Below are 24,476 nucleotides of genomic sequence, written 5' to 3' on the forward strand. Positions count from 1 at the left end.
TTCCACTTCTACGGGTTACCCTACAGCAATAATGCTAATCCAAGTCAGCTCCTGATACGCTTTCTCTGTAGTCAGGGGAAGGTCAGCTATTTTTTGATCCCCATGGGAGAAAAGACAGCTCCTCAATCAGTATCTTAAAATAACCAGCCATTCTCAGCTGCCAGGTTGGAGTCCCTCCAGCGGGGACCAAAGGGAATTCAAATCCACGGGCTGGGTCTAAGGAGAGAAGCCACCAAAACATGAACTAGAACTGGCTTCTTGGGAAGATCTTGCATCCTCAAAGATCTTATTCTTTCTTTCTATTGTTGTTGAGAAGCTACGTGTCTGCCCTACTGCAATTTCTTATTTTATTTAAGAGGAAACCAGTGGACCGAAAATGAGACTAAATGTTGCCATCTTCTTTGGGGCTCTCTTCGGAGCTTTGGGGGTTTTACTGTTTTTAGTGGCTTTTGGATCGGACTACTGGCTTCTGGCAACGGAAGTGGGAAGGTGTTCAGGTGAACACAATGTGCGTTTCTTCTTCAAAATACTGATGTATTTGCTAGTGAGGAGGACAGCACTATGCATCCCCTTGAAGTCAGAGAATAGCAGTGGGGTGTCTTTCTGTATAGAAGAGATCTGTAGGAAGCTACTGGTCATCATTACAGGGAAAGAAGACATTTCTTTAAAATTTTCTGGATGCGGGAATTTTGATTATATTCTGTGAGTCGATGGCAAGTTACTGCCTCTGTTTCCTTACAGATAGAGAATATCACTTTCCACCATGAAGGATTCTTTTGGAGATGTTGGTTTAATGGGATGGTGGAAGAAAATAACTCCAACGTCTGGAAGTTCTGGTACAGTAAGTACAATTTAGCTTTATTTCACCCCTTGTCTATGAAACAAAAAAGCAGACTGTTTCCTGTTTAGTACATATCCCTTACGAAAGTACTGGATTCTTGATTATAAAATCTCAATGAGATGTTTTCAAAGGTCCCAAAGAGAAATGTCTGTAGGTATAATTATTTTATTTTCTACCATAAATTTAGGAATCTGAATGCTTATGGAAAAATGGAGGTATCTGCTGATGTTCTGCTCACATTTAAAATATACTAACTCTAACAAACAAAACAGATATTATCTACGGTGTTCCTTTTCAAGTGTCTATTTCTATGTTGCAAATAAATGTTCTTTTGCGGGGGCCTATAAACACATGAAATCTCAAATGTAAAAATTCAGAAATAATGGTATTATTTTATATTCATAGCTTCAAAGTTTTTTAAAAAATGTCTTTTTTTATGTAATGAAACTTAATTACCAGCAGTGGCACATGAAAGCTTTTTCATTTGGTCTTCACCCAAGTTTGTAGGCAATATCAAGAAACAGTTTGCTTTTGATGTTTTTATTCTTGTATAGAAACTTTAAAGTTCCCTTTTGAAGTCAAGTAACTTTCTAAGACAATGATGCACCCTTTCAACTGTATTCCTTATACTATAATAATCTTTGAAAACCAATTCATTGACAATAGCTAGCATTTATTTTATTGCCTCCCACAATGAAAGAATTGTTTATTAGCCCAAAGCCTATTGAGGGTTGAAATTGTTAGTGTGCTTATCAAATACTCCTGTGAAAAATCAAAGTGTGTATTTACACAGTAGTCAAGGTTACAGAATATATAATAAGAACATAAGGTCACTGAAGACTTATGGCACGTTGTTATATACAAAAGGAACAAAGTAGAGATGAAGTGGTCTTTTGAGAGGGGTGCCTGCACTGTCCTACAGAGCATTTGGGGCTGGAGAATAAGCATGCAAATTGCCAATGGAAACTTTTTAGACTCTATTTAATAAAGTGGAGTAAGTTGGAATGTGCAAGAGGAAGATTTTGCCAGAGACACAGAGAAAGAGAGGATATATTCCTCCACCTTACATTACACACAACGATATTTTTTCAGACAACATAAATTTCCTTCATGTGGTTTCCTCAAATGCTAAAAATTTATTTGAATCATTAACTTGGACTATCTATCATTTGTATCTTTTCTGTAAAATAGAATGGGTATAGAAAAAATTATGTTAATTGGAATCGATCTAAGTTATATCTAATTTTATTAGATTTTTTAAAGTTGCTTTTGAATACCTACTGTGTTAGGCATTATGCTAGGTATTGGGGAACATGTGAAAACAAATGAAACATAATGCCTTTGATTTTAAGATGATACAAAGGGCATTTATTTCATTAAATTATGTCATGCAGCTAGATGTTCTAGATCAGTCTAACTTCCAGGTCCCCTGTGCTATTCGGTAGAGGTTTTGTTTCTCATATAGAAAGTCTGTGCATTTGTTGATGGAACCGACAGTTTCACTGTGCTTGTATACCCCTGGCCCCATATTTCTGCTCCATTGGCAAAATGTGTCGTCTCAGAGCCTCTCAGTAACTAATAGCATTGGTGTGCTTTTCTTCCTAGCCAATCAGCCACCATCCAAGAACTGCACACATGCTTACCTGTCACCATACCCCTTCATGAGAGGCGAGCACAACTCAACTTCCTACGACTCTGCCATTAGTAAGTACCCCACACTCCACGTGCCTCTAAAAGTAACTTAACCTTCTGTTGTGAAATTTTTCTGGGAAATTAAAAAATAACTTAATACTTATAATTCTAATGCTTTACCTCATATTAATCTGTTAAATGTTAAAATACATTATCCTAACACATTGTTTATAATTTTAATATGACATAACTTTCATCTAAAAACAGAGCTATTTTGCCAGGCATAGTGGTGCATACCTGTGATCTCAGCTACTTGGGAGGCTGAGGCAGGAGGATTTCAAGTTAGAGGCCAGCATGGCAATTTAGTAAGACCCTGTCTCCAAAACAAACAAACAAAAAACAGGGCAGGCTGGGGATGTAATTATGTGGTAGAGTGCTATCCTCGTACCTCTAAATAAGTAAATCAAATAAAATCAATAAACAAAAGCAGAGCTATTTTGATTCACTTTTTTGCATATAAAAATAATATGGTTTTCAATATGAAGACAATGATGGATGTTTCTAAGAAGCCTAAGAGCTTAACTGACCTAAAACTAGTCTTATAACTCAAAACATTATAATACATATACTAGGTTTTTTTTTTATTTTGGAACCAGGAATTGAGTTCAGGGGCACTTGATTATTGAGCCATATCCCCAGCCCCATTTATTATTTTATTTGGAGACAGGGTCTCACTGAGTTGCTTAGTGCCTCAACTTTGCTAGGGCTGGCTTTGAACTCACGATCCTCAGGTGTGCTACACCATGCCAAGCTACACAGTTTTTAAGACATATGAGAATATGATTATTTTATTGTGTTCATATAAAATGGCTGAACTCTTTAGAGTGTGATATCCCACAAAAGATAGATAATCAAGCAGTCTTAACTGGAAGACATATTAGAAACATTTAGCTTTCAGTAACTAAAACCAAGGGTTTATACCTACTATCAATGCCATAAACAAGGCCAAAGAGTAAGTGTTTGTAAAAAAAAAATACCTAATATATTTAATTCTCTGCATAAACTGAAATAGAGCTCTCTGGAGATGGAGAACCAATTGAATATTTATGCAGTTGTTCTGCCATATCCTTGGTGGACAGGTCTTCTGCAGATACCCAAATCTCGGATGCCCAAGTCCCTGTATGTAAAATGGTATTGAATTTACATATAACCTGCACCCATGGTCCTGTTTATTTTATACTCTAGATGACTTATAATATCTAATATAATGTAAATGCTATGTAAATAGTTGCTATGTAGTATTGTTTATGGCATAATGACACAAATAAAAAGTCTGTACATGTTCAGTACAGGCACAATATTTTTCTGAATATTTTCAACCAGTGGCTGGGTAAATCCATATATGTGGAGTCTCCAGATATAGAAGACTGACTGCATGTGTGTGTGTGTATGTGTGTGTATGTGTGTGTGTGTGTTTACATGCAAAAAGAGAGGAAAAGGAAGGGGTAGAGAAAATTATTGGAATAATTTGTTTATCTATCTATCTATCAAACTATCTATCTATCTATCATCTATCCATTCATCTATATATTTAATGAGAGGTTGGTTTTAAGGATTTGGCTCATGCGATTGTGGGTCCTGGCAAGTCTGAAGTCTGCTGAGCAAGCTGGCAGGCTGGAGATTCAGATAAGAGTTGATGTGGCAGTCTCGAGTCTGAAGCCTCGAAACTCCAGCAGAATTTTTATGTTGCAGTCTGGTGGCTGAATTCCTTCCTCCTTAGGAAAACTTTGCTCTTCAGGCCTTTGACAAATTGGATGAGGCTCACCCACATTATGGAGAATAATCTGCTTTGCTCAAAATGAACTGATTATAAATGCTAATCAAATCTAAAAATACCTTCCTGGAAACATCTAGCTTAGTGTTTGACCCAACCACGGGGCACCGTAGTCTAACCAAGTTGACACATAACATTTACCATCCTAGAACTTAGCACATAGTGGATTCATCTGTTTTTCCAAGTTTGTCAAATAAGCATTTCCATACATTGTAATTTCACTTTGAGTTTGTCAAAGATCTTGCCTTTATCATATTAACACGACTCTTTAAGCAATGGGTTTGGGTTCTGGAGGGAAAAAGAGATGAGGTGATCTGCTTGTGCACCGAGGAATTCTTGGGTTCAGAAGACTGTGGCTGCTGGCCTTGGAAATGTGTGAGGTGTGAGTGTCCCTTCCCGTTAGAAGCACACCAGGCATCTCATCCACACTTGTCTGGACCCTGTTTCATGTAGAATGTGGATGATCTTACTGCTGTGAAAAGAGATGGTGGTATAGGAAAGAGTGGAAAAAACTACTTTTGGTTTATGGAAAAATTACAAAGAAGGGGTCCCCTTCCAGATATTCTTTCTTTTGTAAAATAAACTCAGAAGTCATGCAGGGATGACTTTCCAGAACACAAGGTATTTGCATTAATATAAGTATTGACATTGTTTTTCGTCTGTTGAGGTCCTTCTATGAGTCATGTATTATTGACACTATATATTTTTAAAAGAATCTACATATTTGAAAATTCTATACCTCAAAAAGGATAGTGGAGAAGTAGAAAAACAAGGTAACATAATCTATGCATAATAATTATGATGGAGATGGATAGTAAATACATGTCAGAGAAATTACACTGCAATTACACTTAGAATTATTATGTAGCACTGCATATAATTACTGTGTCATTTTTTGGATCTAGTGACAAAACCATTTCCAATTTTTTTTTTAAATTATCAAACTCTTCTTTGGCATACATATTGTAACTCCTTATTCACTTTAAGCTACTTTATCAGAAACTTTAAATAAAAATGACTGAGATGTGCAATACAGGTCCTATGACAGAAGTAATACAAGAATTTCTTATTTCCTCATAATAATGTACAAAGATCTCTAATGTTAGTATGCTCTGTGTTTTTCCTTGTTTCCTGTATCTAAGAGAATGACATAGATTTTTTTAAAAAATTGTTTTACTTATTGACGGACCTTTTTTAAAAATTCATTTATTTATATGTGGTGTGAGAATCAAATCCAGTGCCTCACACAACATGTGAGGCAAGCACTCTACCACTGAGCCACAACCCCAGCCGAAGAATGACATAGGTTTAACTAATAAAAGTATTCTACCTGGCTTTTCTGAATGCATTTCCTAGTTAATGAGACTACCTAGTCTTCAATACACTCCACAGCTACTACTTAGCTTTGGAGCTACTACTTAGCTTCATAATTATCAGGTATTGTATACTTACCAAGTTATTTCCAGTAAGTAGCAAGTATTGTTTATTAAATCTGATGCATTATGACCCAGAACATTGTTGGCAAAACTATCCTGAGTTCTCCTGAGCTTTTACAATACATGTGTCAGCGACAAATTCAGTGAAAATAATATCATGGTCTTTGATTGTTTTTTGAATGCTTATTTTTATTCTTTCAGAGTGTCAGAGGACAGTACTAACGGCATCAGTAACTGAGACTTGGAGAAAGCATGAGACCCCTTCACACAGTTGATTATTGGTAGAACCTAAGACAAAGATTCAAGTCTCTGGTCTTATTTCAATTGACAATCTTATAAACTCCAATAAAGCAAAAGAGTGAAAGCAGTGCTCACTTGTAAGAAGTGTAATTCTTCTATTTGTATCTTAATCAAAACCCAAATTAAACCCACATTGGCTTTTTTCTGCCTTTCTATCTGCAGGTGCAGATACACAGGTGACCTGTGTATATGCTCAGGTCTAATTCACTATTTCCTTCAGTTATTCTTTTTAACTCTTAAATACATATTCTGAAATCCAGTTTTTCTCAATTATAATTATTTGAATGATTGGCCAAGGCTAGGGAGAGTGGCCTAATTCTCAGACTTGTCTGTGACACAGGCTTACTATTTCAAAGTCCCTTAAATCATTCTATTACCTTTTGAGATTTGTTAGAGTTTAGATTTTCTGGTTTATTTTTTGCTTACATTCAGTCATAGTTCACTTTTTTTGGTATCATATGGTAATGATATACTGGACATAAATTAATTTTCAACATAATTCAACGCTGAGGGAATTAATTTTCCCTTTCTTGGGGTTCACATAATCTCTGACACTCCGCTCCCCTCATATCAAAGTGCTGTTAGCTTAGCTGTAATTGTTCACCTTAGAGTCTTTATTATTTCTTCTAGCTCCCTAATGGTACAGAAGATAAGTTATTTGTAGTTTTATCCCTAGGACTTTAAGTTATTTGTAGTTTTAAGATAAGTTATTTGTAGTTTTATCCCTAGGACTTTATCCCTAGGACTGGTAATTGAGAGATACTTAAAAATTTGTGTAGAATAGCTTTAAGCAAAAAAAAAAAAAAAAAAAAAAAAATTGCATTTAGTATTTTCATCAATAAGTCACTTAAATTTTAGGGTTTTTTTTTCAGGTGGAAAATTTTAGAAACTTAATTGTATTGTACTATTTTTTTTCAAGGGAGGACAGTGCTGGGGATTGAATCAGGGCCTCATACATGTTCTACCACCAAACCACAGACTCTGCTCTAATTTTCATACTTAGCCACATGTATTGAACATAATTTCACTTTTTCTTGGCAGATTGAAACACACACACACACACACAGCTAGCCACCCTAGCCTTTGAGTGTTGCAAATTCAGTGCTTGTCTCTGTCTTCAGGGCCTTTGTGCATTCTAAGACCTTCCCACAACGCAATTCCTGTTTTTGTATCCCATCCTCCCTTCATTTCTTTAAACAGATTTATTCTTTTGCTAATTCAAGTTCAAACCTCAGTGTTCAGAGGAAGGCTCCTTTGCTGTCCCTCTACCCCAGTAACATATGGACTAGATCAGCTTCTCCTTTATGAAAACATTTTTTCAGATAATTTATACAAAATAGTTTAATTATTTATTTGCATAATTACTGTGCTCATGTATTCTATTTGCAATTCAGTCTAAATTCCATGAGGATGGTAGTCTCATGTGACCAGCACACTGCTGTATTGTACCCACTCTAGGCTAAACTCCCAGCGAATATTTTGGGGACTTCTCCATTATTATACTGCATATGCCCAAGTATATATTGATGTGTGGAAGATTCCTTGAACGCTTTACAAAATGATCCCATATTTCTCACACATCTATTTTTGCATGCTTTGTAACTTTTGGTCTTTAGCATTGTTTCCACCTTTCAGTTGTGCTTTGTTTTTATTGCCAGTGTTTGTTTATGCATCTAGTTTTCTTTCCCAGTCTTTCCTTTTTTTCACACTTATAGAAATTGTAAACGGATGGGAAGAATGGGAGACTAGCAGGAGGAAGATAGTGGGTGTGCTATTAGTCAGCAGTGCAAGTAAGAGAAAACACAAATCGTAGCTAGAAAATAAGGACTACTTGGGTCCCGCAGCCAGAAGATCGGATGCAGCTGCCATAGTGATGCTCTCAGGGACCCTGGCCATCTTTGGCAAGAGGACAGTCATCTTCATGCTTTATTAGCGTCAAGGTTGCTAGAATTTTCCAGTAGGATTCTGTCAGTGTTTTATTTATCAGAGTGCTGATGGATGCTGCCACATGTCCCTCAGGCTGGGACATAGAGGAGGAGAAGGAAGAAGAGCTGGGAGTGAGTGTTGAGAGAATCAACTGGAGGAATCCTCCTCAGGGGACAGAATGATAGCCTTGCCAGAAAATCATCAGGGGTTGCACAGGTTGTGAGAATAAAGAGGAGGGGGGAATAATGGGCATAAATGATATTTGACGTGTTAATGAGTGAAATTTGGTAGCCCAATGCAAGAAAGCTTGAGAAGTCTAGGGTAAAACTTCTTTTGAAGAAGGGGTCAATCAGTTTAAACAACATACACTAAAAGGTAATATAGTGACTTACCTCCAAAGGATCAGTCATATTTTAGTCTTTTTTCTTTCCAGTCCTTTTTAGGTGAATAGTTGTAGTCACTCTGCATACTGATGTATATCTTGCTTTTATATTTTTATGTTAGCAAACATTTCCCCCATGTTTCTGCTGGTTTCTCAAATTTTCTGTAACAGTTTGTATTCCCAGATTAAAAATAATTTTGTGTCTAATATATTTCAAAATTTTTATTAATGTTTCAGGTAATATTTCCAGAAGGATGAACGGTGAATCCAAAGATAGAAATGGGTTTTCTTTGTTTCTGTTTTCCAACTGGTACTTGTTGGAAATGTACCAACAGTACCAATTGGAAAATGATTTTCACCTGAGAAAATTAGGTGGGGAGGGAGGACAGAAATGTGAGAGTTAAGAGAAGGAGTTGTGTTTCAAGGTGGAGGACAGAGTGTTAGGGGTTTGGACATAATTTGAGTTGATGATGGCATACCAGTTGAAGTAATTTGGCAGGTCATATGGTGTGCAAAATTGTTTGGTTTTGTTTTGTTTTTCCTGAAAGGCATCGTCATCAGCACAACAGGTACTGATGTGAAAGTTGCAGGGGTAAGTTTTGGATATCAGATGTAATCTTTCAGGAAAAATGTCGCAGGGAAAAAAAGACTGTAAAATATCAATTATACCTAGAGCAAGAAGGAAAAACCAAAGGCAGCTCACAAACAACAAAGAGAAAGACACAGGGAGGAAATGGAGGAACAGTCCAATGCAAGGTCAAAGGAGACCCTGGAGGGAGCAGTTGGGGAAGCAGGTCCTGGTCCTTCATGACCCCTCAGAACTCAGACAGAGAAAGGAGCACCTGCTGCCCAGACAGAAGTTCTGAAGGAGCCTCCTCATCCCCTCCCCACCAAGGGTTCAGCTTTATGTCCATAAAGACGCCTCTCTCCAGGTACTGCTCGCACCCCTACACCTGCAGGCCCCAAGGGTCAGCCTGAGACTTCCTGAGCTTCTGCCCTGGGGCCAGTTCCAGTTCACCGCCCATTCTCTCAGGCTGAACTCCAGGTCTCTTTCCCAGGTGAGACCCTTCCTCCCCGCCAGGGAACTCTTTCCTTTTTCTGGCACATTTCCTTGCCTGACGATCCTCCAGAGACCCAAGCCCCACCCCAGGCTTCTTCTTCCCTGCTGCGGGAAGCTGTGACCCTCCCAAAGGGGTAGGGCAGCAGAATGCTGGGAATGTGAAAGCTCACACCACCGCTGGGCAAGGCGTGGGCGGTGAGAGAGTGGAGACCTTGGTCTGCAGCCAAGTTTGTGCCTGGAATAGCTGCCATGGAAGACGGTATTGCAGAGAGTGTGAGTCTACGAAACAACCACACACACACACACACACACACACACACACACACGTCTTTATTATATAGTACAAAATATAATAATGAACGTCTTTACATTTGACAGCTTGAAACAATACCCGAATGAATTAGGGTTTGAATCAAAGTTAATATAAATGTAAATACTTAAGTTATTTAGGAAACATAGTCACTTGCCCTGGGTATCTAATAATCTCATTGACTTCCTCCTGCTTACCCCTCTCAAACTGATTTTCTGGGGTAGCCGGTCTGTTACTTTGAACTCAGGTTTTGGGATCCCAAACTTGTAGACTAACATTATGCTCAGAAAGGATTTGCACACAGGCTTAACTGTTAGGGACTTCTGCTCAAGCAGAGAGAGTCACAGCACTTGCAGGGAGGTGCCAGGGCCAGACAAGTGAGAACCAAGGGGAACAGCTTCTGTGACCTCTATGGGCAAGGCATGGAACTCGGTCACACGTAAAGGTGGGACTTTAGGGACACGCTGTTCTCTTCTTCATCCTGCCTTTCACATGCTGCCTGAATCACTACCATCCCAAGTCCCTGCCTAGGGGTGCCAGTTTTACTATGCTACTAAGGTCAAGGTAACTGTGGGTACTTTAGTTGACTTTTCTACACAGGCATTTGTCCCTCATCACTAAGAATTGCCTTCTCATCTAGAAAAGTCTCTAATATTATTTTTTTTATTTAATTTGTTTATTTTAATTAGGTATATATATATATATATATATATATATATATATGGAAGTCTCAGAAGAATGCATTTTGATTCATTGTACACAATTGCAGCAAAATTTTTCATTTCTCTGATTGTACATGATGCAGTATTGCACCATATGTGCAGTCATACATGTACCTAGGGTAATAATGTCCATCTCATTCTACCATATTTCCTGCCCCCCATCCCTCCCTCCTCCATTTTCCCCATGCCACCCCCTTACCCCCCCAACCCCCGCCATTATAGATCAGCATCCATTTATCAGAGAGAACATATGGCCTTTGGTTTTGGGGATTGGCTTACTTCACTTAGCATGATATTCTCCAACTACATCCATTTATTGGCAAATGCCACACTTTTATTCTCTTTTAATGCTGAGTGATATTACTCATTGTGTATATATACTACAGTTTCTTTGTCCATTCGTCTACTGATGGGCATCTAGGTTGCTTCCACAGTTTAGCTATTGTGAATTGAGCAGCCAAAAACATTGATGTGGTTGCATCAGTATAGTTTTCTGATCTTTCAGAATAGTGTAGACTCTGCTCTGTCTGGCAGGAACTGGCATTTTTGCTAATCACAGTCTTGAAAGGCCCAGCTGACCTTCCCAGCCTCCCATCTCCTGGTGGGTCATCTCACTCCCAGAGACTTGGAGACTAGTCTACCTTTTAATTCCTGCTTTTTCTGGTATGGCTAGTAACCCCATAAGACTGAGAGCTGGCTTGGCTCTCTTATTTCTCATGAGACATGTCCTTCTTTTAATACTGAGGGGTCCTGTTTTTAACTATATCAATTTTTAAAATATATTTTTATATGTTAATTCTGGACATTTAAAACATTTTCCCCAAATATGTTTAAACTGTCCTCTTCCACTTTTGTTGTGAAGAAAAAATAATGTATTACAAAATTTAATGGAAAATGCAATCTAGTCAATGCCAGGTACTTAGGTATCCAAAAATGTCTTAGTGTCCCCTGAATTTCCTGCTATTCATTCAAACATGTGATATATCACACAGTCATGACCACAGACCCAGCATATTACAGGGGTGGTTGCAATTCTTGATCAACAGCTGACTTTCCATGTAGGACCCAGGGCAGGCCCCCTGGTGCCCAGGTGTGAGAGCCACCCTCATGGTCCACACTGCTTTCTCATACGGCTCCTGAGAATAGAGGTAGCTTTGTACTCACAAGGCCCAACATTGAAGTTGTGGTTAATAATCTGTCCCTTTCTGGAGGGTGCCATTTCATGTTGTCTACAATTTATTCACGGGATTCTCAGGATTGTTGGCAGTTTATGAAACTTTGCTCCAATAATAGAAGGTGATTATATTGTGAAAACAAGACCATGTGGTCACTCACAGCACTGGGATGTGGCTTTCTTTTGGGAAGGACAGTCTCCCAACTCTACGGAGCTTTCTGGTGGTCTCTATGGAAATTTCACGCTGAAGTGGTGAAATGTCCCCTCATGGGGAACCCAGAGCAGCGTTTCTCAACCTGGGTGGTCTACGCATTGCTGACTACATCATTCTTTTTTCGGGTTGGGGGTGGTCTAGGAATTGAACTCAGGGGTATTCAACCACTAAGCCACATCCCCAGCCATATTTTATATTTTATTTATAGACAGGGTCTCACTGAGTTGCTTAGTGCCTCACCTTCACTGAGGCTGCCTTTGAACTCCCCATCCTCTTGCCTCAGCCTCCCAAGCTACTGGGATGACAGGCATGTGCACCACCCCTGGCCAACTAGATCACTTTATGTGCATTGTCAGATGTTCAGCAGCTCCCCTGGCTGCCAGTAACAACCCCTCAGTGTGACATCCAAAAAAATCTTCCAATATTGACAGATGCGCTGGGAGGGGTGGTCAGGTTGGGGATGTGCACAAAAATCACCCTGTAAGCAGAACCCTGAGACCTTTTAAACCTCCACTCCTGACCCAGGGTCCAAGCTTTTCTTTGGAATTACAGTTGTCCCTTGACATCTATAAGGAATTGGTTCCAGTATCCCCCATGGATACCAAAATCTAAGAGTGCTCAAGTTGCTTGATAAAATGGTATTGTTTGCACAGAGCTGACACACAACCTCCTATATGCACTAAATCATCTCTAAATGACTTATAAGACCTATACAATGTAAATGTCCTACACACAGTAGTCATATGTGTTGTTTAGAGAATAATGACAAAAAAAGTCTGTTGGTGTTCAGTTCAGAGATTTTTTTTTTCCTGAAGACTTTCCATCCTTGGTTGAATCCATGGATATGGAGCCTGCAGCTACGGAGGGCTGATTGGTACTCTTCCTACCCACACTCCACCCAGCTCCAGTTCTGGGACAGAAATCACATAATAATGCTTAGTTTTCTTCTGCCTCCTTCTTTCCCGCAGAATAGCAACTTAGCAAGACTCTCTCAAAATTAAAAATAATAATAATTAAAATGGCTGGGAATGTGGCTCAGTGGTAAAGCACCCCTGGGTTCAATCCCTAATACAAACAAACAAAAACCACAAAGATCTTGCTCCTGTTACCCCTTTACCTTAACCTCCACCACAACCCACCCTTAGCAACCACTGTAATTTTCCCATTTCAACAGTGTTACTTAAAAAGAATCATACAGTATGTGACCTTCAGAGACTTTCTTTTTTAAAGCATATGCCCTTGTGATTCACCCAAGTTGTTACATCATGTATCATTAATCCATTTCTTTTTATTACTAAAGAGCTTGTTTAATCAATCACCTACTGTAGAGCACATGGGTGATACTACAAAGAATGGGTACTGGGGCTAAGGGATGTAGATCAGTGGCAGAGCAGTTGCCCAGCATGTGTGAGGCCCTGGGCTTGATCCTGAGCACCATGTAAAAATGAAACAAAGAAAATAAAGACATGCTGTGCATCTACAACTACAAAAAAAAAAATGTATACCACTTTTGTAAGGATATGCATTTTGGTTTACTTGGGAGACATGCCCAGCAGTGCCACCACAGCGTCCTATGGTGATTGGATATTCAGGTTGCTTATGAACTGCTACTGCTGGCCAGAGGACCCACATCCTAAACAGCTTTTGATATGGTCTCGGTTTTTCACATTTGCCAGATTCTTTTGGTCTATGTCCCCTTTTCTTATTTTATTTTTTTGTTACATTCCAGTTTGGTCTATGTCCCCTTTCCTTAACGTCCAGTGGTGTGAACATCTACTCTTGTGCTTTGCTACCGACCCCAGATCCCCATGAGCAGAATTCTCCTACCATCTCTTGTTCATTTTCTAACTGGATTATTTACTGTTGAGTGTGGAAAGTGCTTTATCATCTACATAAAAATCTTTTATAAGATATGTAGTTTATAAATCTCTACCCGTAAACAGCTTGCATTTTTATCACCTTAACAGAGACCTTTGTAGAATGAAAGTAGTGAATTTTGATAAAGTTTAATTTATTGATTAAAAAAAAAAGAAGAAGGAAAACAGCCTGTAATCTCAGCAACTCTGGAGGCTGAGTTCAAAGCCAGCCTCAGTAACTTAGTGAGGCCCTAAGCAACTCAGCGAGGCCCTGTCTCTAAATAAAATATACAAAAGGGGCTGGGAATTTGACTTAGTAGTTAATGCCCCTGGGTTCAATCCTGGTACCAAAATAAATAAATAAATAAATAAATGAAATGAAATAAAAAAAAAAAAAACAACAGACCACTCTTTTGGAATCTCGTTTAAGGACTTCACTAATCAAGTCTTGAAGACTTTCTTTCATGTTTTCTTCTAAAAGTTTTATGGTTTTATGATTTATAATTAAATTCATGATGCATTTTGAGTTAATTTTTAAGTAAGATGTGAGGTTTTTGTTTTGTCAGTGTTTGCTCAGTTCTTCCAGCTCCTTTTGTTGGAAAAGACCTTACTTCTTCCACAGAGTCATTTTTGTATCTATGTCAAAAAGTAGCTAATCATACTTGGGTGCCACATTTTTTGAATTCTGTTTCATGACCTGTGTATCTGTTTCACTACCAGTACCATACTATCTTGAATGGCTAAGCTATATAATATGTGCCTAATTGAATACAGTGATTTCTCTATTCTTTTTTTTCAAAATTGTTTATACTGTATCCTTTGATTTGCTGTATAGTTTTTTAAAAGTTCACACACACACACAGTCTTGTTTGGATTTTTGATAGAAATGAAGTTATATCTTTATACTGATTTGGGGAGATTTGATGTCTTTCTGATATTGATTCTTCCAATCTGTGAACATGGTATATACCCATATATTTAGGGTTTTTTTTAATTTCTTCAGCATTTTACAGTCTTCAGCTTACAAATACAATGTGTGATTTGTTACATTTTTGTCTAATTGAATCCATTTATTATGAGCAATTATAAATGATATTGTGTTTTAAAGCTTAATTTTCATGTGTTTTTTTTTCTTTTGCTAGTATAAGAAACTTTCATTGATTTTAAAATATTTAACAGACTATTTTTAGAATAATTTTATTTTACAGAAAAATTGAGTGGAAAATATAGAAAGTTCCATTCCTATTACCTGTACAGTTTCTCTTGTTACTGAAGTCTTGTCTTACCATGGTACATTTGTTACAATTAATGAATTTATTTCAGTACTTTGTTATCAACTAAAGTCTATCATTTATATTAAGGTTCATGTTTTGTGTTATAAATTCTGAGGGTTTGGCCAAATGTGTAATGGAATGTGCCTGCCATTATAATATGGCGGGCATATGTCACCCTGGAAGTCCACTGTGTTCATCCATCTCTCCCCCCAACTCCCAGAAAAGATCTTTAAAGATGTATCTATAGTGCTTTTGAGTGAATCTCTTTGTATAGCTTCTGTGATCATTGCTGTAGGTATTGCATTATAAATATGTTATCACAGTCTATTATTTTGACATTTACCCACAGTGCAATGCAAAACCTTATCTCCCTTTATGTCCATTTGCGCGCTGACAACTATAATTGTCTCACCTATTTCTTTCACATACATTGAGAAACACGTGGCACATGACATTTTCTTTTTTTTTTTTTTTTAACTTTAATTGTCAGCCGTAATGGAAGACTTACGAGGAGGAGGCAATATGTATTGTGCAGACTAGGACTTTTTTAATCATCAAGTGCTCCTGGCTTCCTGGGTGTTTGATTAGCTCGCCACAGTTGCTCAATTGTTTCTCCCACTAAGGTGTTTCTTCTCCATTGTTCACTTTGGGATACTTTTGTCTTTGCCTTTTTATGAAAGAAGTTTGATTATTGTGTGTTTCATCAGGAGTTTCTTTGGCTATATCCTGTGTAGTTTTGCTCATCGCCTCAGATCTTTATGTCTTCTGAGAACTTTTAAAATATTCAACCATTTTTCTTTGAAGGTTTTCAGTCCTGTCCTATTTCTTCTCTTCCCATAAAACTCAAGGAAAAAAAATTACTTTTGGATCTTTTGTTACAATTCCATGGATCTCTGAGTCTCTTTCATTTTTTTTTTCAATTCCATTTTCACTCTTGTTCAGATGGGGTAATTTCCAACATCTGATTTGGAAGTTCATTGATCATTTTCTCTCTTCCCTTCATTTTTTGGCAAAAACTTAATTGTCAATTTTTAAAAACTTTTAATTTCATATCTTCCAAATACAAATGTTCCATTTTTTATTCTATTTTCTGATTTTTCATTTGGTCCAAGTATTTTTTATATTTGCTATTGAGGCAATTCTGTTTTGAATATCGCTGCTTCCAATCCTCTCCCGTGTTCCCATGTCTCTCATCTTGGTGCTGGTGTCTCTGGACTGTCCTTTTGCATGGAAGTTGTGGTTTTCCTGGTTCTTGCTATCACTAGTGATTTTTTTTTAATGCAAATGGGACTTTCTGAATATCATGTTATGGAATATGGTTCTTATTTTAGTTTTTGTTACACTCCTCTCTTCTGGACACCACTCTGGTGAGGGAAGAGGTGGGCGTGGTCTCATTCATGCCAGCTGGGGTGGAATTCCAGGCTCCTCCCTTGCTCCTCTGACCTTGGGTTGGAGAGATGCTCTTTGCTGCTGCTGCACAGCGACAGTGAGGGCTGTGTCCTCCCACTGTGCTTCCTCAGAGAGCAGGGTGGCTGGGTGAGGCCCATGACGGCTCCATCATATCCTTTGGGGACAAGGTGGGGCAGGTGGGCAGTGTGAGAAGGTGGTGCCAGTCCTGGCTCTCCAGTGGGCATCCTACAACTCCCTTGTGGGAGGGTCCTACCTCATTCACACCATAGGGCTGGAAGGCTGGATGCCCTGTCTGCTCTCTGCTGGAGGGTGGTTTTATTGCCAACTGTGGGGATGGAAGTCAGGTTCCTTGGAGGTTGAGACATCTTGTTACAGACCATTGGGTAGAAGTATAGAGGGATTAATATAGAAGTACATTAATCCCTCTACTGTAGCCAAATATCAGAGGAATATTTGGCTACAGTAGAGGGATTAATCTCTTGCTGTACTATCCCTCACTTAGTCTCTTGACTAGACATATTTTTTTTGGTTAATATTTTATTTTATTTTTCGTCTGTGTCTGTTATTGATTCTGATTCTGGTATCCTACATGGGGCACTAAGAAAACTCAACAAATTAAACTATAGTGCTGTTCCTTGTCCTACGGTCCCTATCTGGTCTGTCTTCTGCTGTCCACCTCTAATGTTTTCCTTACCCTTATCTTATGCATACTATTCAGGGTGTTGTGTTGTACTTAATGGAAGAAATAGATACAGGTGTGTCTACTTCATCTTCCTGGATGCAAACAATCTCTTTATCTGGTTGTATTCTAAAGGGACAGCTGGCTGGATTTGCTGATGGATTGGGTGTGCGGTGTGAGGGAAAGAACAACCAATGACAACTCTCTTTTTGTCTCAGCAAGTGGAGAGATGATGTTCTTATTAGTAGAGATGGGGAAGGCTCCGAAACTTTGGAAGTTTTTGTGCATGTTAAGTTAAGATGCCTGGTGGAGAGGTGAGGTCAGCTTTGGGGTTAGAGAGTCTGGTGTTAAAGGTGGGAATTGCATGTTTGGGAGTCATTGCACGGAGGGATATGGAAAGCCATGGAACAAGATGAGACTATTTGTGGAGTGAGTGTAGACAGAAAGGAGGTCAGTCAAAAAACAAGCCCTAGGATGCCTCAACAGCAAGAGGTCAGAGAAGAGGAGCTAAGGAGGCTACAGGTGGATGGGCAGCTTGGGAGGCAGGAAGAACACCAGAGGAGCACAGTGTTCTGGAAACCAGGTGAAGACAGTTGGTTGTAAGAGCAGGCATGAAGGGTGGGCCATGCTGCTTGAGGTAGAGAGAGGCACATGGAAACCTGACTCTCGGGTTTGGCAGGTTGTCCAGAGCAGGGGACAAAGGTGCCTGTCCCAGTGTTTCGCTTCACGAGTTTCTTCTTTGCCAGGCTCACTACCACAGTTCACATGATTCATGAAGGATAAATATGAGAACTGCTTGAATTCCAGATGAGGAACTTGACCTAATGAAATTATAAACAACTGGACACATAAAATGCTCAGAAACACCATCATAATTTCTTAAGGGCTATTTATTTATATTATTCTTTTCTCTGTGTATTGAAACCCAGAAACACATCAATAATTTACAAAAAGAAAAAGAAGAGTTTTGTTGCTTTATAAAACTTGCTAATACCACTCTAAAATGACTTCATTTCACTTTTTTTTTCCCCATGGGATATGGGAATAGTGGAATCTGACCTAAATTTCCTAAGTGCATATATGAATATACCACAGTGAATCTCACCATCATCTACATCCACAAGACCCTAACTAAAATTTAAAAAAAAAGCAAAACTAAAAGTAAATAGCAGAAAGATCAGTAGAGGGAAGGGAATGTAGGGAGGGGGAGGAAGGAGGAAAGAAAAGGGATATACTGGGGACTGCATTAGAGCAAATTTTATTCCATGCTTTTAAAATTATGTCAAAATGAATTCTAATGTTTAATTAAAAGACCCCCCCATATAAACTATAAAAATAGACTAAGTTCTATTAGAATTGTTGAAAAAAATTCAAAGTTAATGGAAAGTAACTGTGAATTTGTTTCCAGAGCAACAGCAATTACTGTGGAATACTGAGGGTGTTTACTCTAACAACTTGCTGAGTTAATAGCTGGGGAAGAGAGACTTCCAAAGATGTACCCTACCATGACAAATAAACCATAAAGCCAAACCCTTCCAAACCACAGGCAAGTGGCTATGGGAACACTCTGTCTGATCTTTGCAAAGATTTTCTCTTTCAAATGGGCAGTTTAGACGATCGGTCCTTTCCAGTGGAGACTTTGAAGTTTGGTGCATGCTGTTCATTAGTAAAGGGACGCATGGACCATCTGCTTGCCTGGGACTCTATAAACAGAAGGACTAAGGTGACTTCTGAGGTCAGATGTACTTTTTAATAGAGTAGTAAACAGAAAACCACACAGGTTGGTTAAGTGACCTGCTTCTAGAAATAGACAGTCACCTAGTTAGTGAGGGGAACAAACTCAAAGTTGCCAGGAGACATTTCCATCACATTCCTTCAGCTCCATCTTTGGAAGAGGCCAAGTGAGTGAAAGATGTTCAAAGAAGATTTGGGCATTGTTCTTAGGGAGTGCTGACTTTGAATACCAGAGATCACATTTCTTTTTTTTTTTTTTTTTTTGAGAGAGAGGAGAGAGAGAGAGAAAGAGAGAGAGAATTTTTAATATTTATTTTTTAGTTATTGGCGACATAACATCTTTGTATGTGGTGCTGAGGATCGAACCCGGGCCGCACGCTTGCCAGCGAGCGTGCTACTGCTTGAGCCACATCCCCAGCCCCCACATTTCTTGCTAAGTGGAGAAAATGTAACTTGGTCTGTTCACTGTGAGGGCAGGGACCAAAGGAAGCCTTTTGAAATGATGATGGAGTTAAGAAAAGATACACTGATTTATTATGTATCACAAAGTCCAAGTACCAGCAGCCTAGCATGGGTGATTATAAACATACACACCCCTTCTCCATAGGGAAGGAGGAGGAGAATGAAACCCATTTTAGGACAGTAGTGAATTATATTCAGGTGAATGTAGTAGGCCTGGAGACACATCCAAAGTCCCCTGTGCTCTAAGAGCCAACAATGGCTTTTAAATGATTCTCTTTGGAATATTTAGTGGGACTTAAATACAAGACAGTAGTATGTAACAAAAGTTTGTCCAAATGTGGTGACAGAGTTCAGTCTTTCTTCATATATTTAGAGTTTACTTAAATGAAATCTCAGGGAAGGAATCAGAAATAATCTCTTTGTTTCTTGGTGGGTCCAGACTTTCACTAGACAAGGAGCTATCATAAGAATGCCCCTTCTGTCATTTGCCACTTTTTATGTTCCAGTAATTTAAAATGATGAGTACATCAGGGTGCCATATTTTGGGGTGTCAAGTTCTTGACTCCTTCATCAGGAATAAGCAAATTGAAAAAGTTTTTTCTAGAGTAAATGCGCTGGTGGTGATGCTAGTGATGTCCCAGCTATCTTTTCTGTTCCAAGAAGATACTCATTTCGCTTCAGCTGTGCTCAGACTCATTTCTTGCATGCAAGGTTCATATCTCACCCTACACAGGTCCCGATTCTGCATTGGTCAAATGATTTTCCAAGGTATCTGCTGGCAGACACAGGTCACAAATGCCAGCACAAATTCCCAGTGCAGACAATGGCTCCTCTCATCTCTGTATCTTTAGTTTCTTCCAAGAGAAATATTTTTGCTCCTTTTCCATTTTCTTCTAACTCCATCATAAAATCTCTTGCTCATTTCATCATCCCCACGAGGCAGGTCAGTTTCCAGAAAGTATTGTCAGAGATTTTGGTGCCTTATCTCAAAATATTTTACTCCTTAAGGAAAAAAAGATGAAGGAAAAAAGTTCTGTAAGAAAGAAAAGGAAGTATGCAAGTACTTGCTTTTTTCTTTATGGATATTTCTCACTGAAAACAACCGTGTGCAAACTTTTCCTCCATTGTTTTGATACTCAGAGATCGAAGATCCATCCACGTGGGCAAAAAGACCTAGCTTATTTAAATTTTTAACATTATTTAATCATATTTAATATGATTTTAAATATTATTATTAGGGTAAAGTTATTGAACTTAAACCAAAAATATTTTGCTGGAAAAAGACCTCATGCTACAAGGAATTTCATTCTGTCTCCCACCTTCTCCCTCCTGCCACCTCCTTAGCACTCAAGCTTTCCATCTCTCTGCATTTTCACACTGAGCCACTGGCAGGCACCATTCCCCCCTCCTCCTGGGTTCCCTTGTTTGTTCTGACTGCTGGACCAGCTCCATTTCCTGCCGAGTCAAGAAGCTTTATGTAGTATCTAAGATGGGGTATCTTAGTATCTAAGATGGGGTATCTTAGTATCTAAGATGGGGTCAGGTACTCCCTCTACCCTTGCATAACATCCTCCTCCCTTGAACTTGGTGTAGCTGATGGCTGGCAGCCATCTGATGGTGCGTTTTTATCCCCTTAGACTACTGGATGGCACATATTGTACATTTTGGAGATTATAACACCAATAATTGAGTGCTTATTGCAGCCTGATAGAAGCTAGATTTTCAATCAGTATCCAGGCATGAGTGAATGCAAGGGTGGAATCCAGTTCAGTTGTTAACCACTTCCTTCATGGGTAGTCTTATGACACAAATAGAGGGAAAATACCAAATCATTTTATCACTGTGGAATTCCTAAACTCACTTTTCTGGTGTGAAAAGTTACACCAGTCACATTGCTCGGAGGAAGATTCCTGAGTGTATAACACCATTGTACAATAAGGGACCTCAAGATTCCCTAGAGAAATATGATTTCTAGGGTATTAGAAATTTGTAGAGGAAAATTGAAAGACATGAAATTAAATGTTCAGCAATCCTAGAATATTTAGACTAGAATACTTGCAACTAGATAAGTAAGTTTTCAATATAATTATTTACTGCTGTACAAAAGCTTTTGGGCAAGTAGATTCCAATTTGGGTTCAAAAAAGTGCATGAATAGAATAGAATGCTCTTAAAAGTGTTCCTTTCATGGCTCTTAGCCATGCAGATCTTTCCAGGTGTACATCAGCTTTTTTTTTTTTTTTTTTTAATAAAATGGAAAAGAGAAGAATGAGGAAATTTGACTGTCTTCTGGTATTTTGCGTTGGACAGAAACACTCCCAGAATCTCTCATACTCTTGACTTATTTTTATGCACTGGTATTCAGGGGATGAAAAAGAAGATCATGCACCCTCAGGTAAAAATCATCTGTGCCTTGATTTCTCAGCTCTTCTTTTCTTTTTCATAGGGATTCAGGCCATATAACCTCTCCAGCCATGGTGACAATGAGGTCAAGACCATAGATTTATTTCCATTGGAATGAATTTCCTTCATTCAGTTGCATAGCCATTGCATAGCCCATTAACCTTAAGATGACAGTGTGTATAGAGTGTAAATTAATGATTATTCACTCACTCAATATTTTATTGAGCACCCAATACATGGCAGGTATAAAGCTTCCGCTTGAGTAAAAACCATGAGCAAGACTGAGTCTCTGCCCTGAAGGAATTCATAGCCTGAAAATGGAGATGGTTCAGTAAAGAGAGATTACCATGCAGACTGATCAATCCAGAGACCGTGTGTCAAGAACTTGAGTCAGGTACTGTGCAAAGTGCTGACCAGCACTATGAAATGGGTAACATTTTAGGGAAGGAAACTGAGGCATAGAGAGGCCATTTAACTTGCCCACGGTCACACTGCTGGTGAGGGACATCTGGATTCCTACTGATTCCAGTCTCTCCTGCATTTCGGTGGAGGTGAGGTAGCAACCCTACCATGTCCCCTCAAGAAAAGAGGGATGCTTAAACAGCTTTGGAAGGACAAGGAGCACAGTAGCTAGGGCTGTTATGACAAAATCCCACCGCCTGGCACCGTCATCTATTTATCCTAGTGCTGGAGGCTGGAAGTGCAGGATCAGTGTGTCAGCATGGTGGGGCCTCAGGGGGCCCTCTTCAGGGGACAATAGCTGCTGTCTCACAGTGTCCTCACCTGGCAGAGAGAGATCTCCTCCTCTTCTTACCATGTAATGAATTCCATGATAAGAACTTCCACCTCCTGACCTCATCCAGACTTTGAATTTGGGTGAGCAGGGAGGAACCACAGCATTCCATTCATAACAAGTAGGAAGACGGTTTGTTCCAGTGAGAAAAAAGAGAAATGCAAAGTCCCTTTCTCCCAGGGAACTTTGGCACAATTTCAGTTTTAATTTATGGAGGCGGAGGTGGGAAAACTTAGAGTGTGAAAATTTGATCCTAGAAGACTTAGAAAGATCACTGACCACTTATTTGAAAGACACAAGAGATAGAGGCAGAAGGCAGCCGAGATTCCAAGCAGCCCTGAAATAAAATCTTCAATTTGCTTTTAATGATTGTTTAATTTTGGGGTGACACTCTCTGAGCCTCATCTGCAAAACACAAAATAGCAATAGATATGATGATAAAGAAAATAATATCTGTAAAAGCTAAACTGCTGTATGTACAGAGGCACTTTTCCAATAAAAATAGTGGCTTAGAGAAATGAGAAGTCTGTTGATTCTCAACCAGACGACTGTCTGTTACCGTTTCCTAGTGGGTTTAATTTAATTTATTTATTTTTGGTACCAAGGGTTGAACCCAGGGACATTCTACCACTAAGCCATAGCCCCAACCTTTTTATTTTTGAGATAGGGTCTCACCAAGTTGTTTAAAGACTCGCTAAATTGCTTAGGGACTTGCTAAGTTGCTGAGGCTGGCTTTGAACTTGTGATTCTCTTGCCTCAGCCTGTCTAGCTGAGCTACCATGACAGGCATCCTAGTAGGTTTTAAAAGAGACTGACGCTTGTGTCCAATCTTAGAGGTTCTCATTCAGAGAACTGGAATCTTGGCCCAGGTGTAAAGCTAAAGCTCTGCTAGTGCAGGGGAGAAGCTGATTCAACTCACCACACCTGCCCCTGAGGTGGGGGCAGAAGGCGACCTTGGAGCCAAAGAATAAGCTCTAGCTCCTCTTGATTGAGCATCAAGTGGCTTCATATGTGTTGCCTAGTTCCTCACCACTGGGCCTGAGCATGCTGATACCTACTACTACTGTTCCAGGTGCTCCTTGACTTACAGTGGGGTGATGACCCCATACTCTTAACCTACTGAAAGGATCCTAAGTCAAAAATGCATTTAATGCGCCTGACTTGGCCGCACACCCTAACGCAGCAACCCAGCACGCTGCCAAGTGTCGGTCATCTTTCCTCCTCCTTGAGCTTGAGCTACCTTCAAATGCCACTGCCCAGTCTTGCCAGAGAGGATCAGAATGCAGAGCGCTGGCCAGGAAAAGATCCAGATTTAAAGTATCATCCCCACCTAGTGTGTACTGCTTTTGCACCATTGTAAAGTCAAAAATTCCTAAGTGGAACCATTAGAAGTTGAGAACAATCTGAACTGCTCTCACTGAAGCACCTCCTCAACTGCCTCCAGTAAGGCAAAGTCACCCTTCCCAGGCCTCAGAGGGCTCCCTGCCCATCCTGCTTAGGAGGAGGAATAAGTGCGGTGATGAACAGGGATGCAATTTCAAACCTGAAGGCTCTGGCCACCTGGGAAGACACCCAGAATTTGCTTCAAGGACTGTCCCAAGGTCACGGCCCAAGTGGAAGGTAGAGACTCTGCCCCTCCTGCTGGTGTGCTTCCTCCCCGGCCACTGGGCCAGTTGTTAGAGTGGGGAGGTGCATGAACTCCATTGGGTCTCTCAGGGTTCTTTCTGTGTTGAAAGATAAAAGAAAACATCAGCGGACCGTGGGGAAAGAGGAGCAGTTGACTTTGCTTGGCACCTCGGCAACTGCAGAGTTCAGACGCGGACATATTGTACAATCCTTCCTGCTGCCCTGGTGCAGGGCTTTCTGTATTTTTAGTCTTTCCTGACACTGCCAAGACAAGCAGTGCATGGAGAGGAGGACAGGCTTGCTGGCCTGCACGACAGAAGTGTCTCGCCTAGAGCGATGGCAACATATGCTGGAGGCCCCTGTTTGCCGTGGGGGCCGGGGAGGGGCAGCGTGCTTTGTTTTGGCTTCAT

The 24,476-nt window shown here is 39.6% G+C and overlaps 1 protein-coding gene across 1 annotated transcript in view; it reads left to right on the forward strand.

The window, feature by feature from the left end:
* The first annotated feature begins 218 nt into the window (after window positions 1-218).
* Tmem182 (transmembrane protein 182) overlaps window positions 219-24,476 on the forward strand; it is a 50,449-nt gene continuing 26,191 nt past the window's right edge. Inside the window, exons 1-3 of the mRNA XM_076833518.2 lie at window positions 219-508; window positions 742-841; window positions 2,447-2,545. Of these exons, the coding sequence (XP_076689633.1) occupies window positions 377-508; window positions 742-841; window positions 2,447-2,545 (331 nt within the window). The 5' untranslated portion in view covers window positions 219-376. The remainder of the gene's footprint in view (window positions 509-741; window positions 842-2,446; window positions 2,546-24,476) is intronic.

Source organism: Callospermophilus lateralis, chromosome 14 (genome assembly GCF_048772815.1).
Source record: "Callospermophilus lateralis isolate mCalLat2 chromosome 14, mCalLat2.hap1, whole genome shotgun sequence".
In the NCBI taxonomy this organism is placed as follows: Eukaryota; Metazoa; Chordata; class Mammalia; order Rodentia; family Sciuridae; genus Callospermophilus; species Callospermophilus lateralis.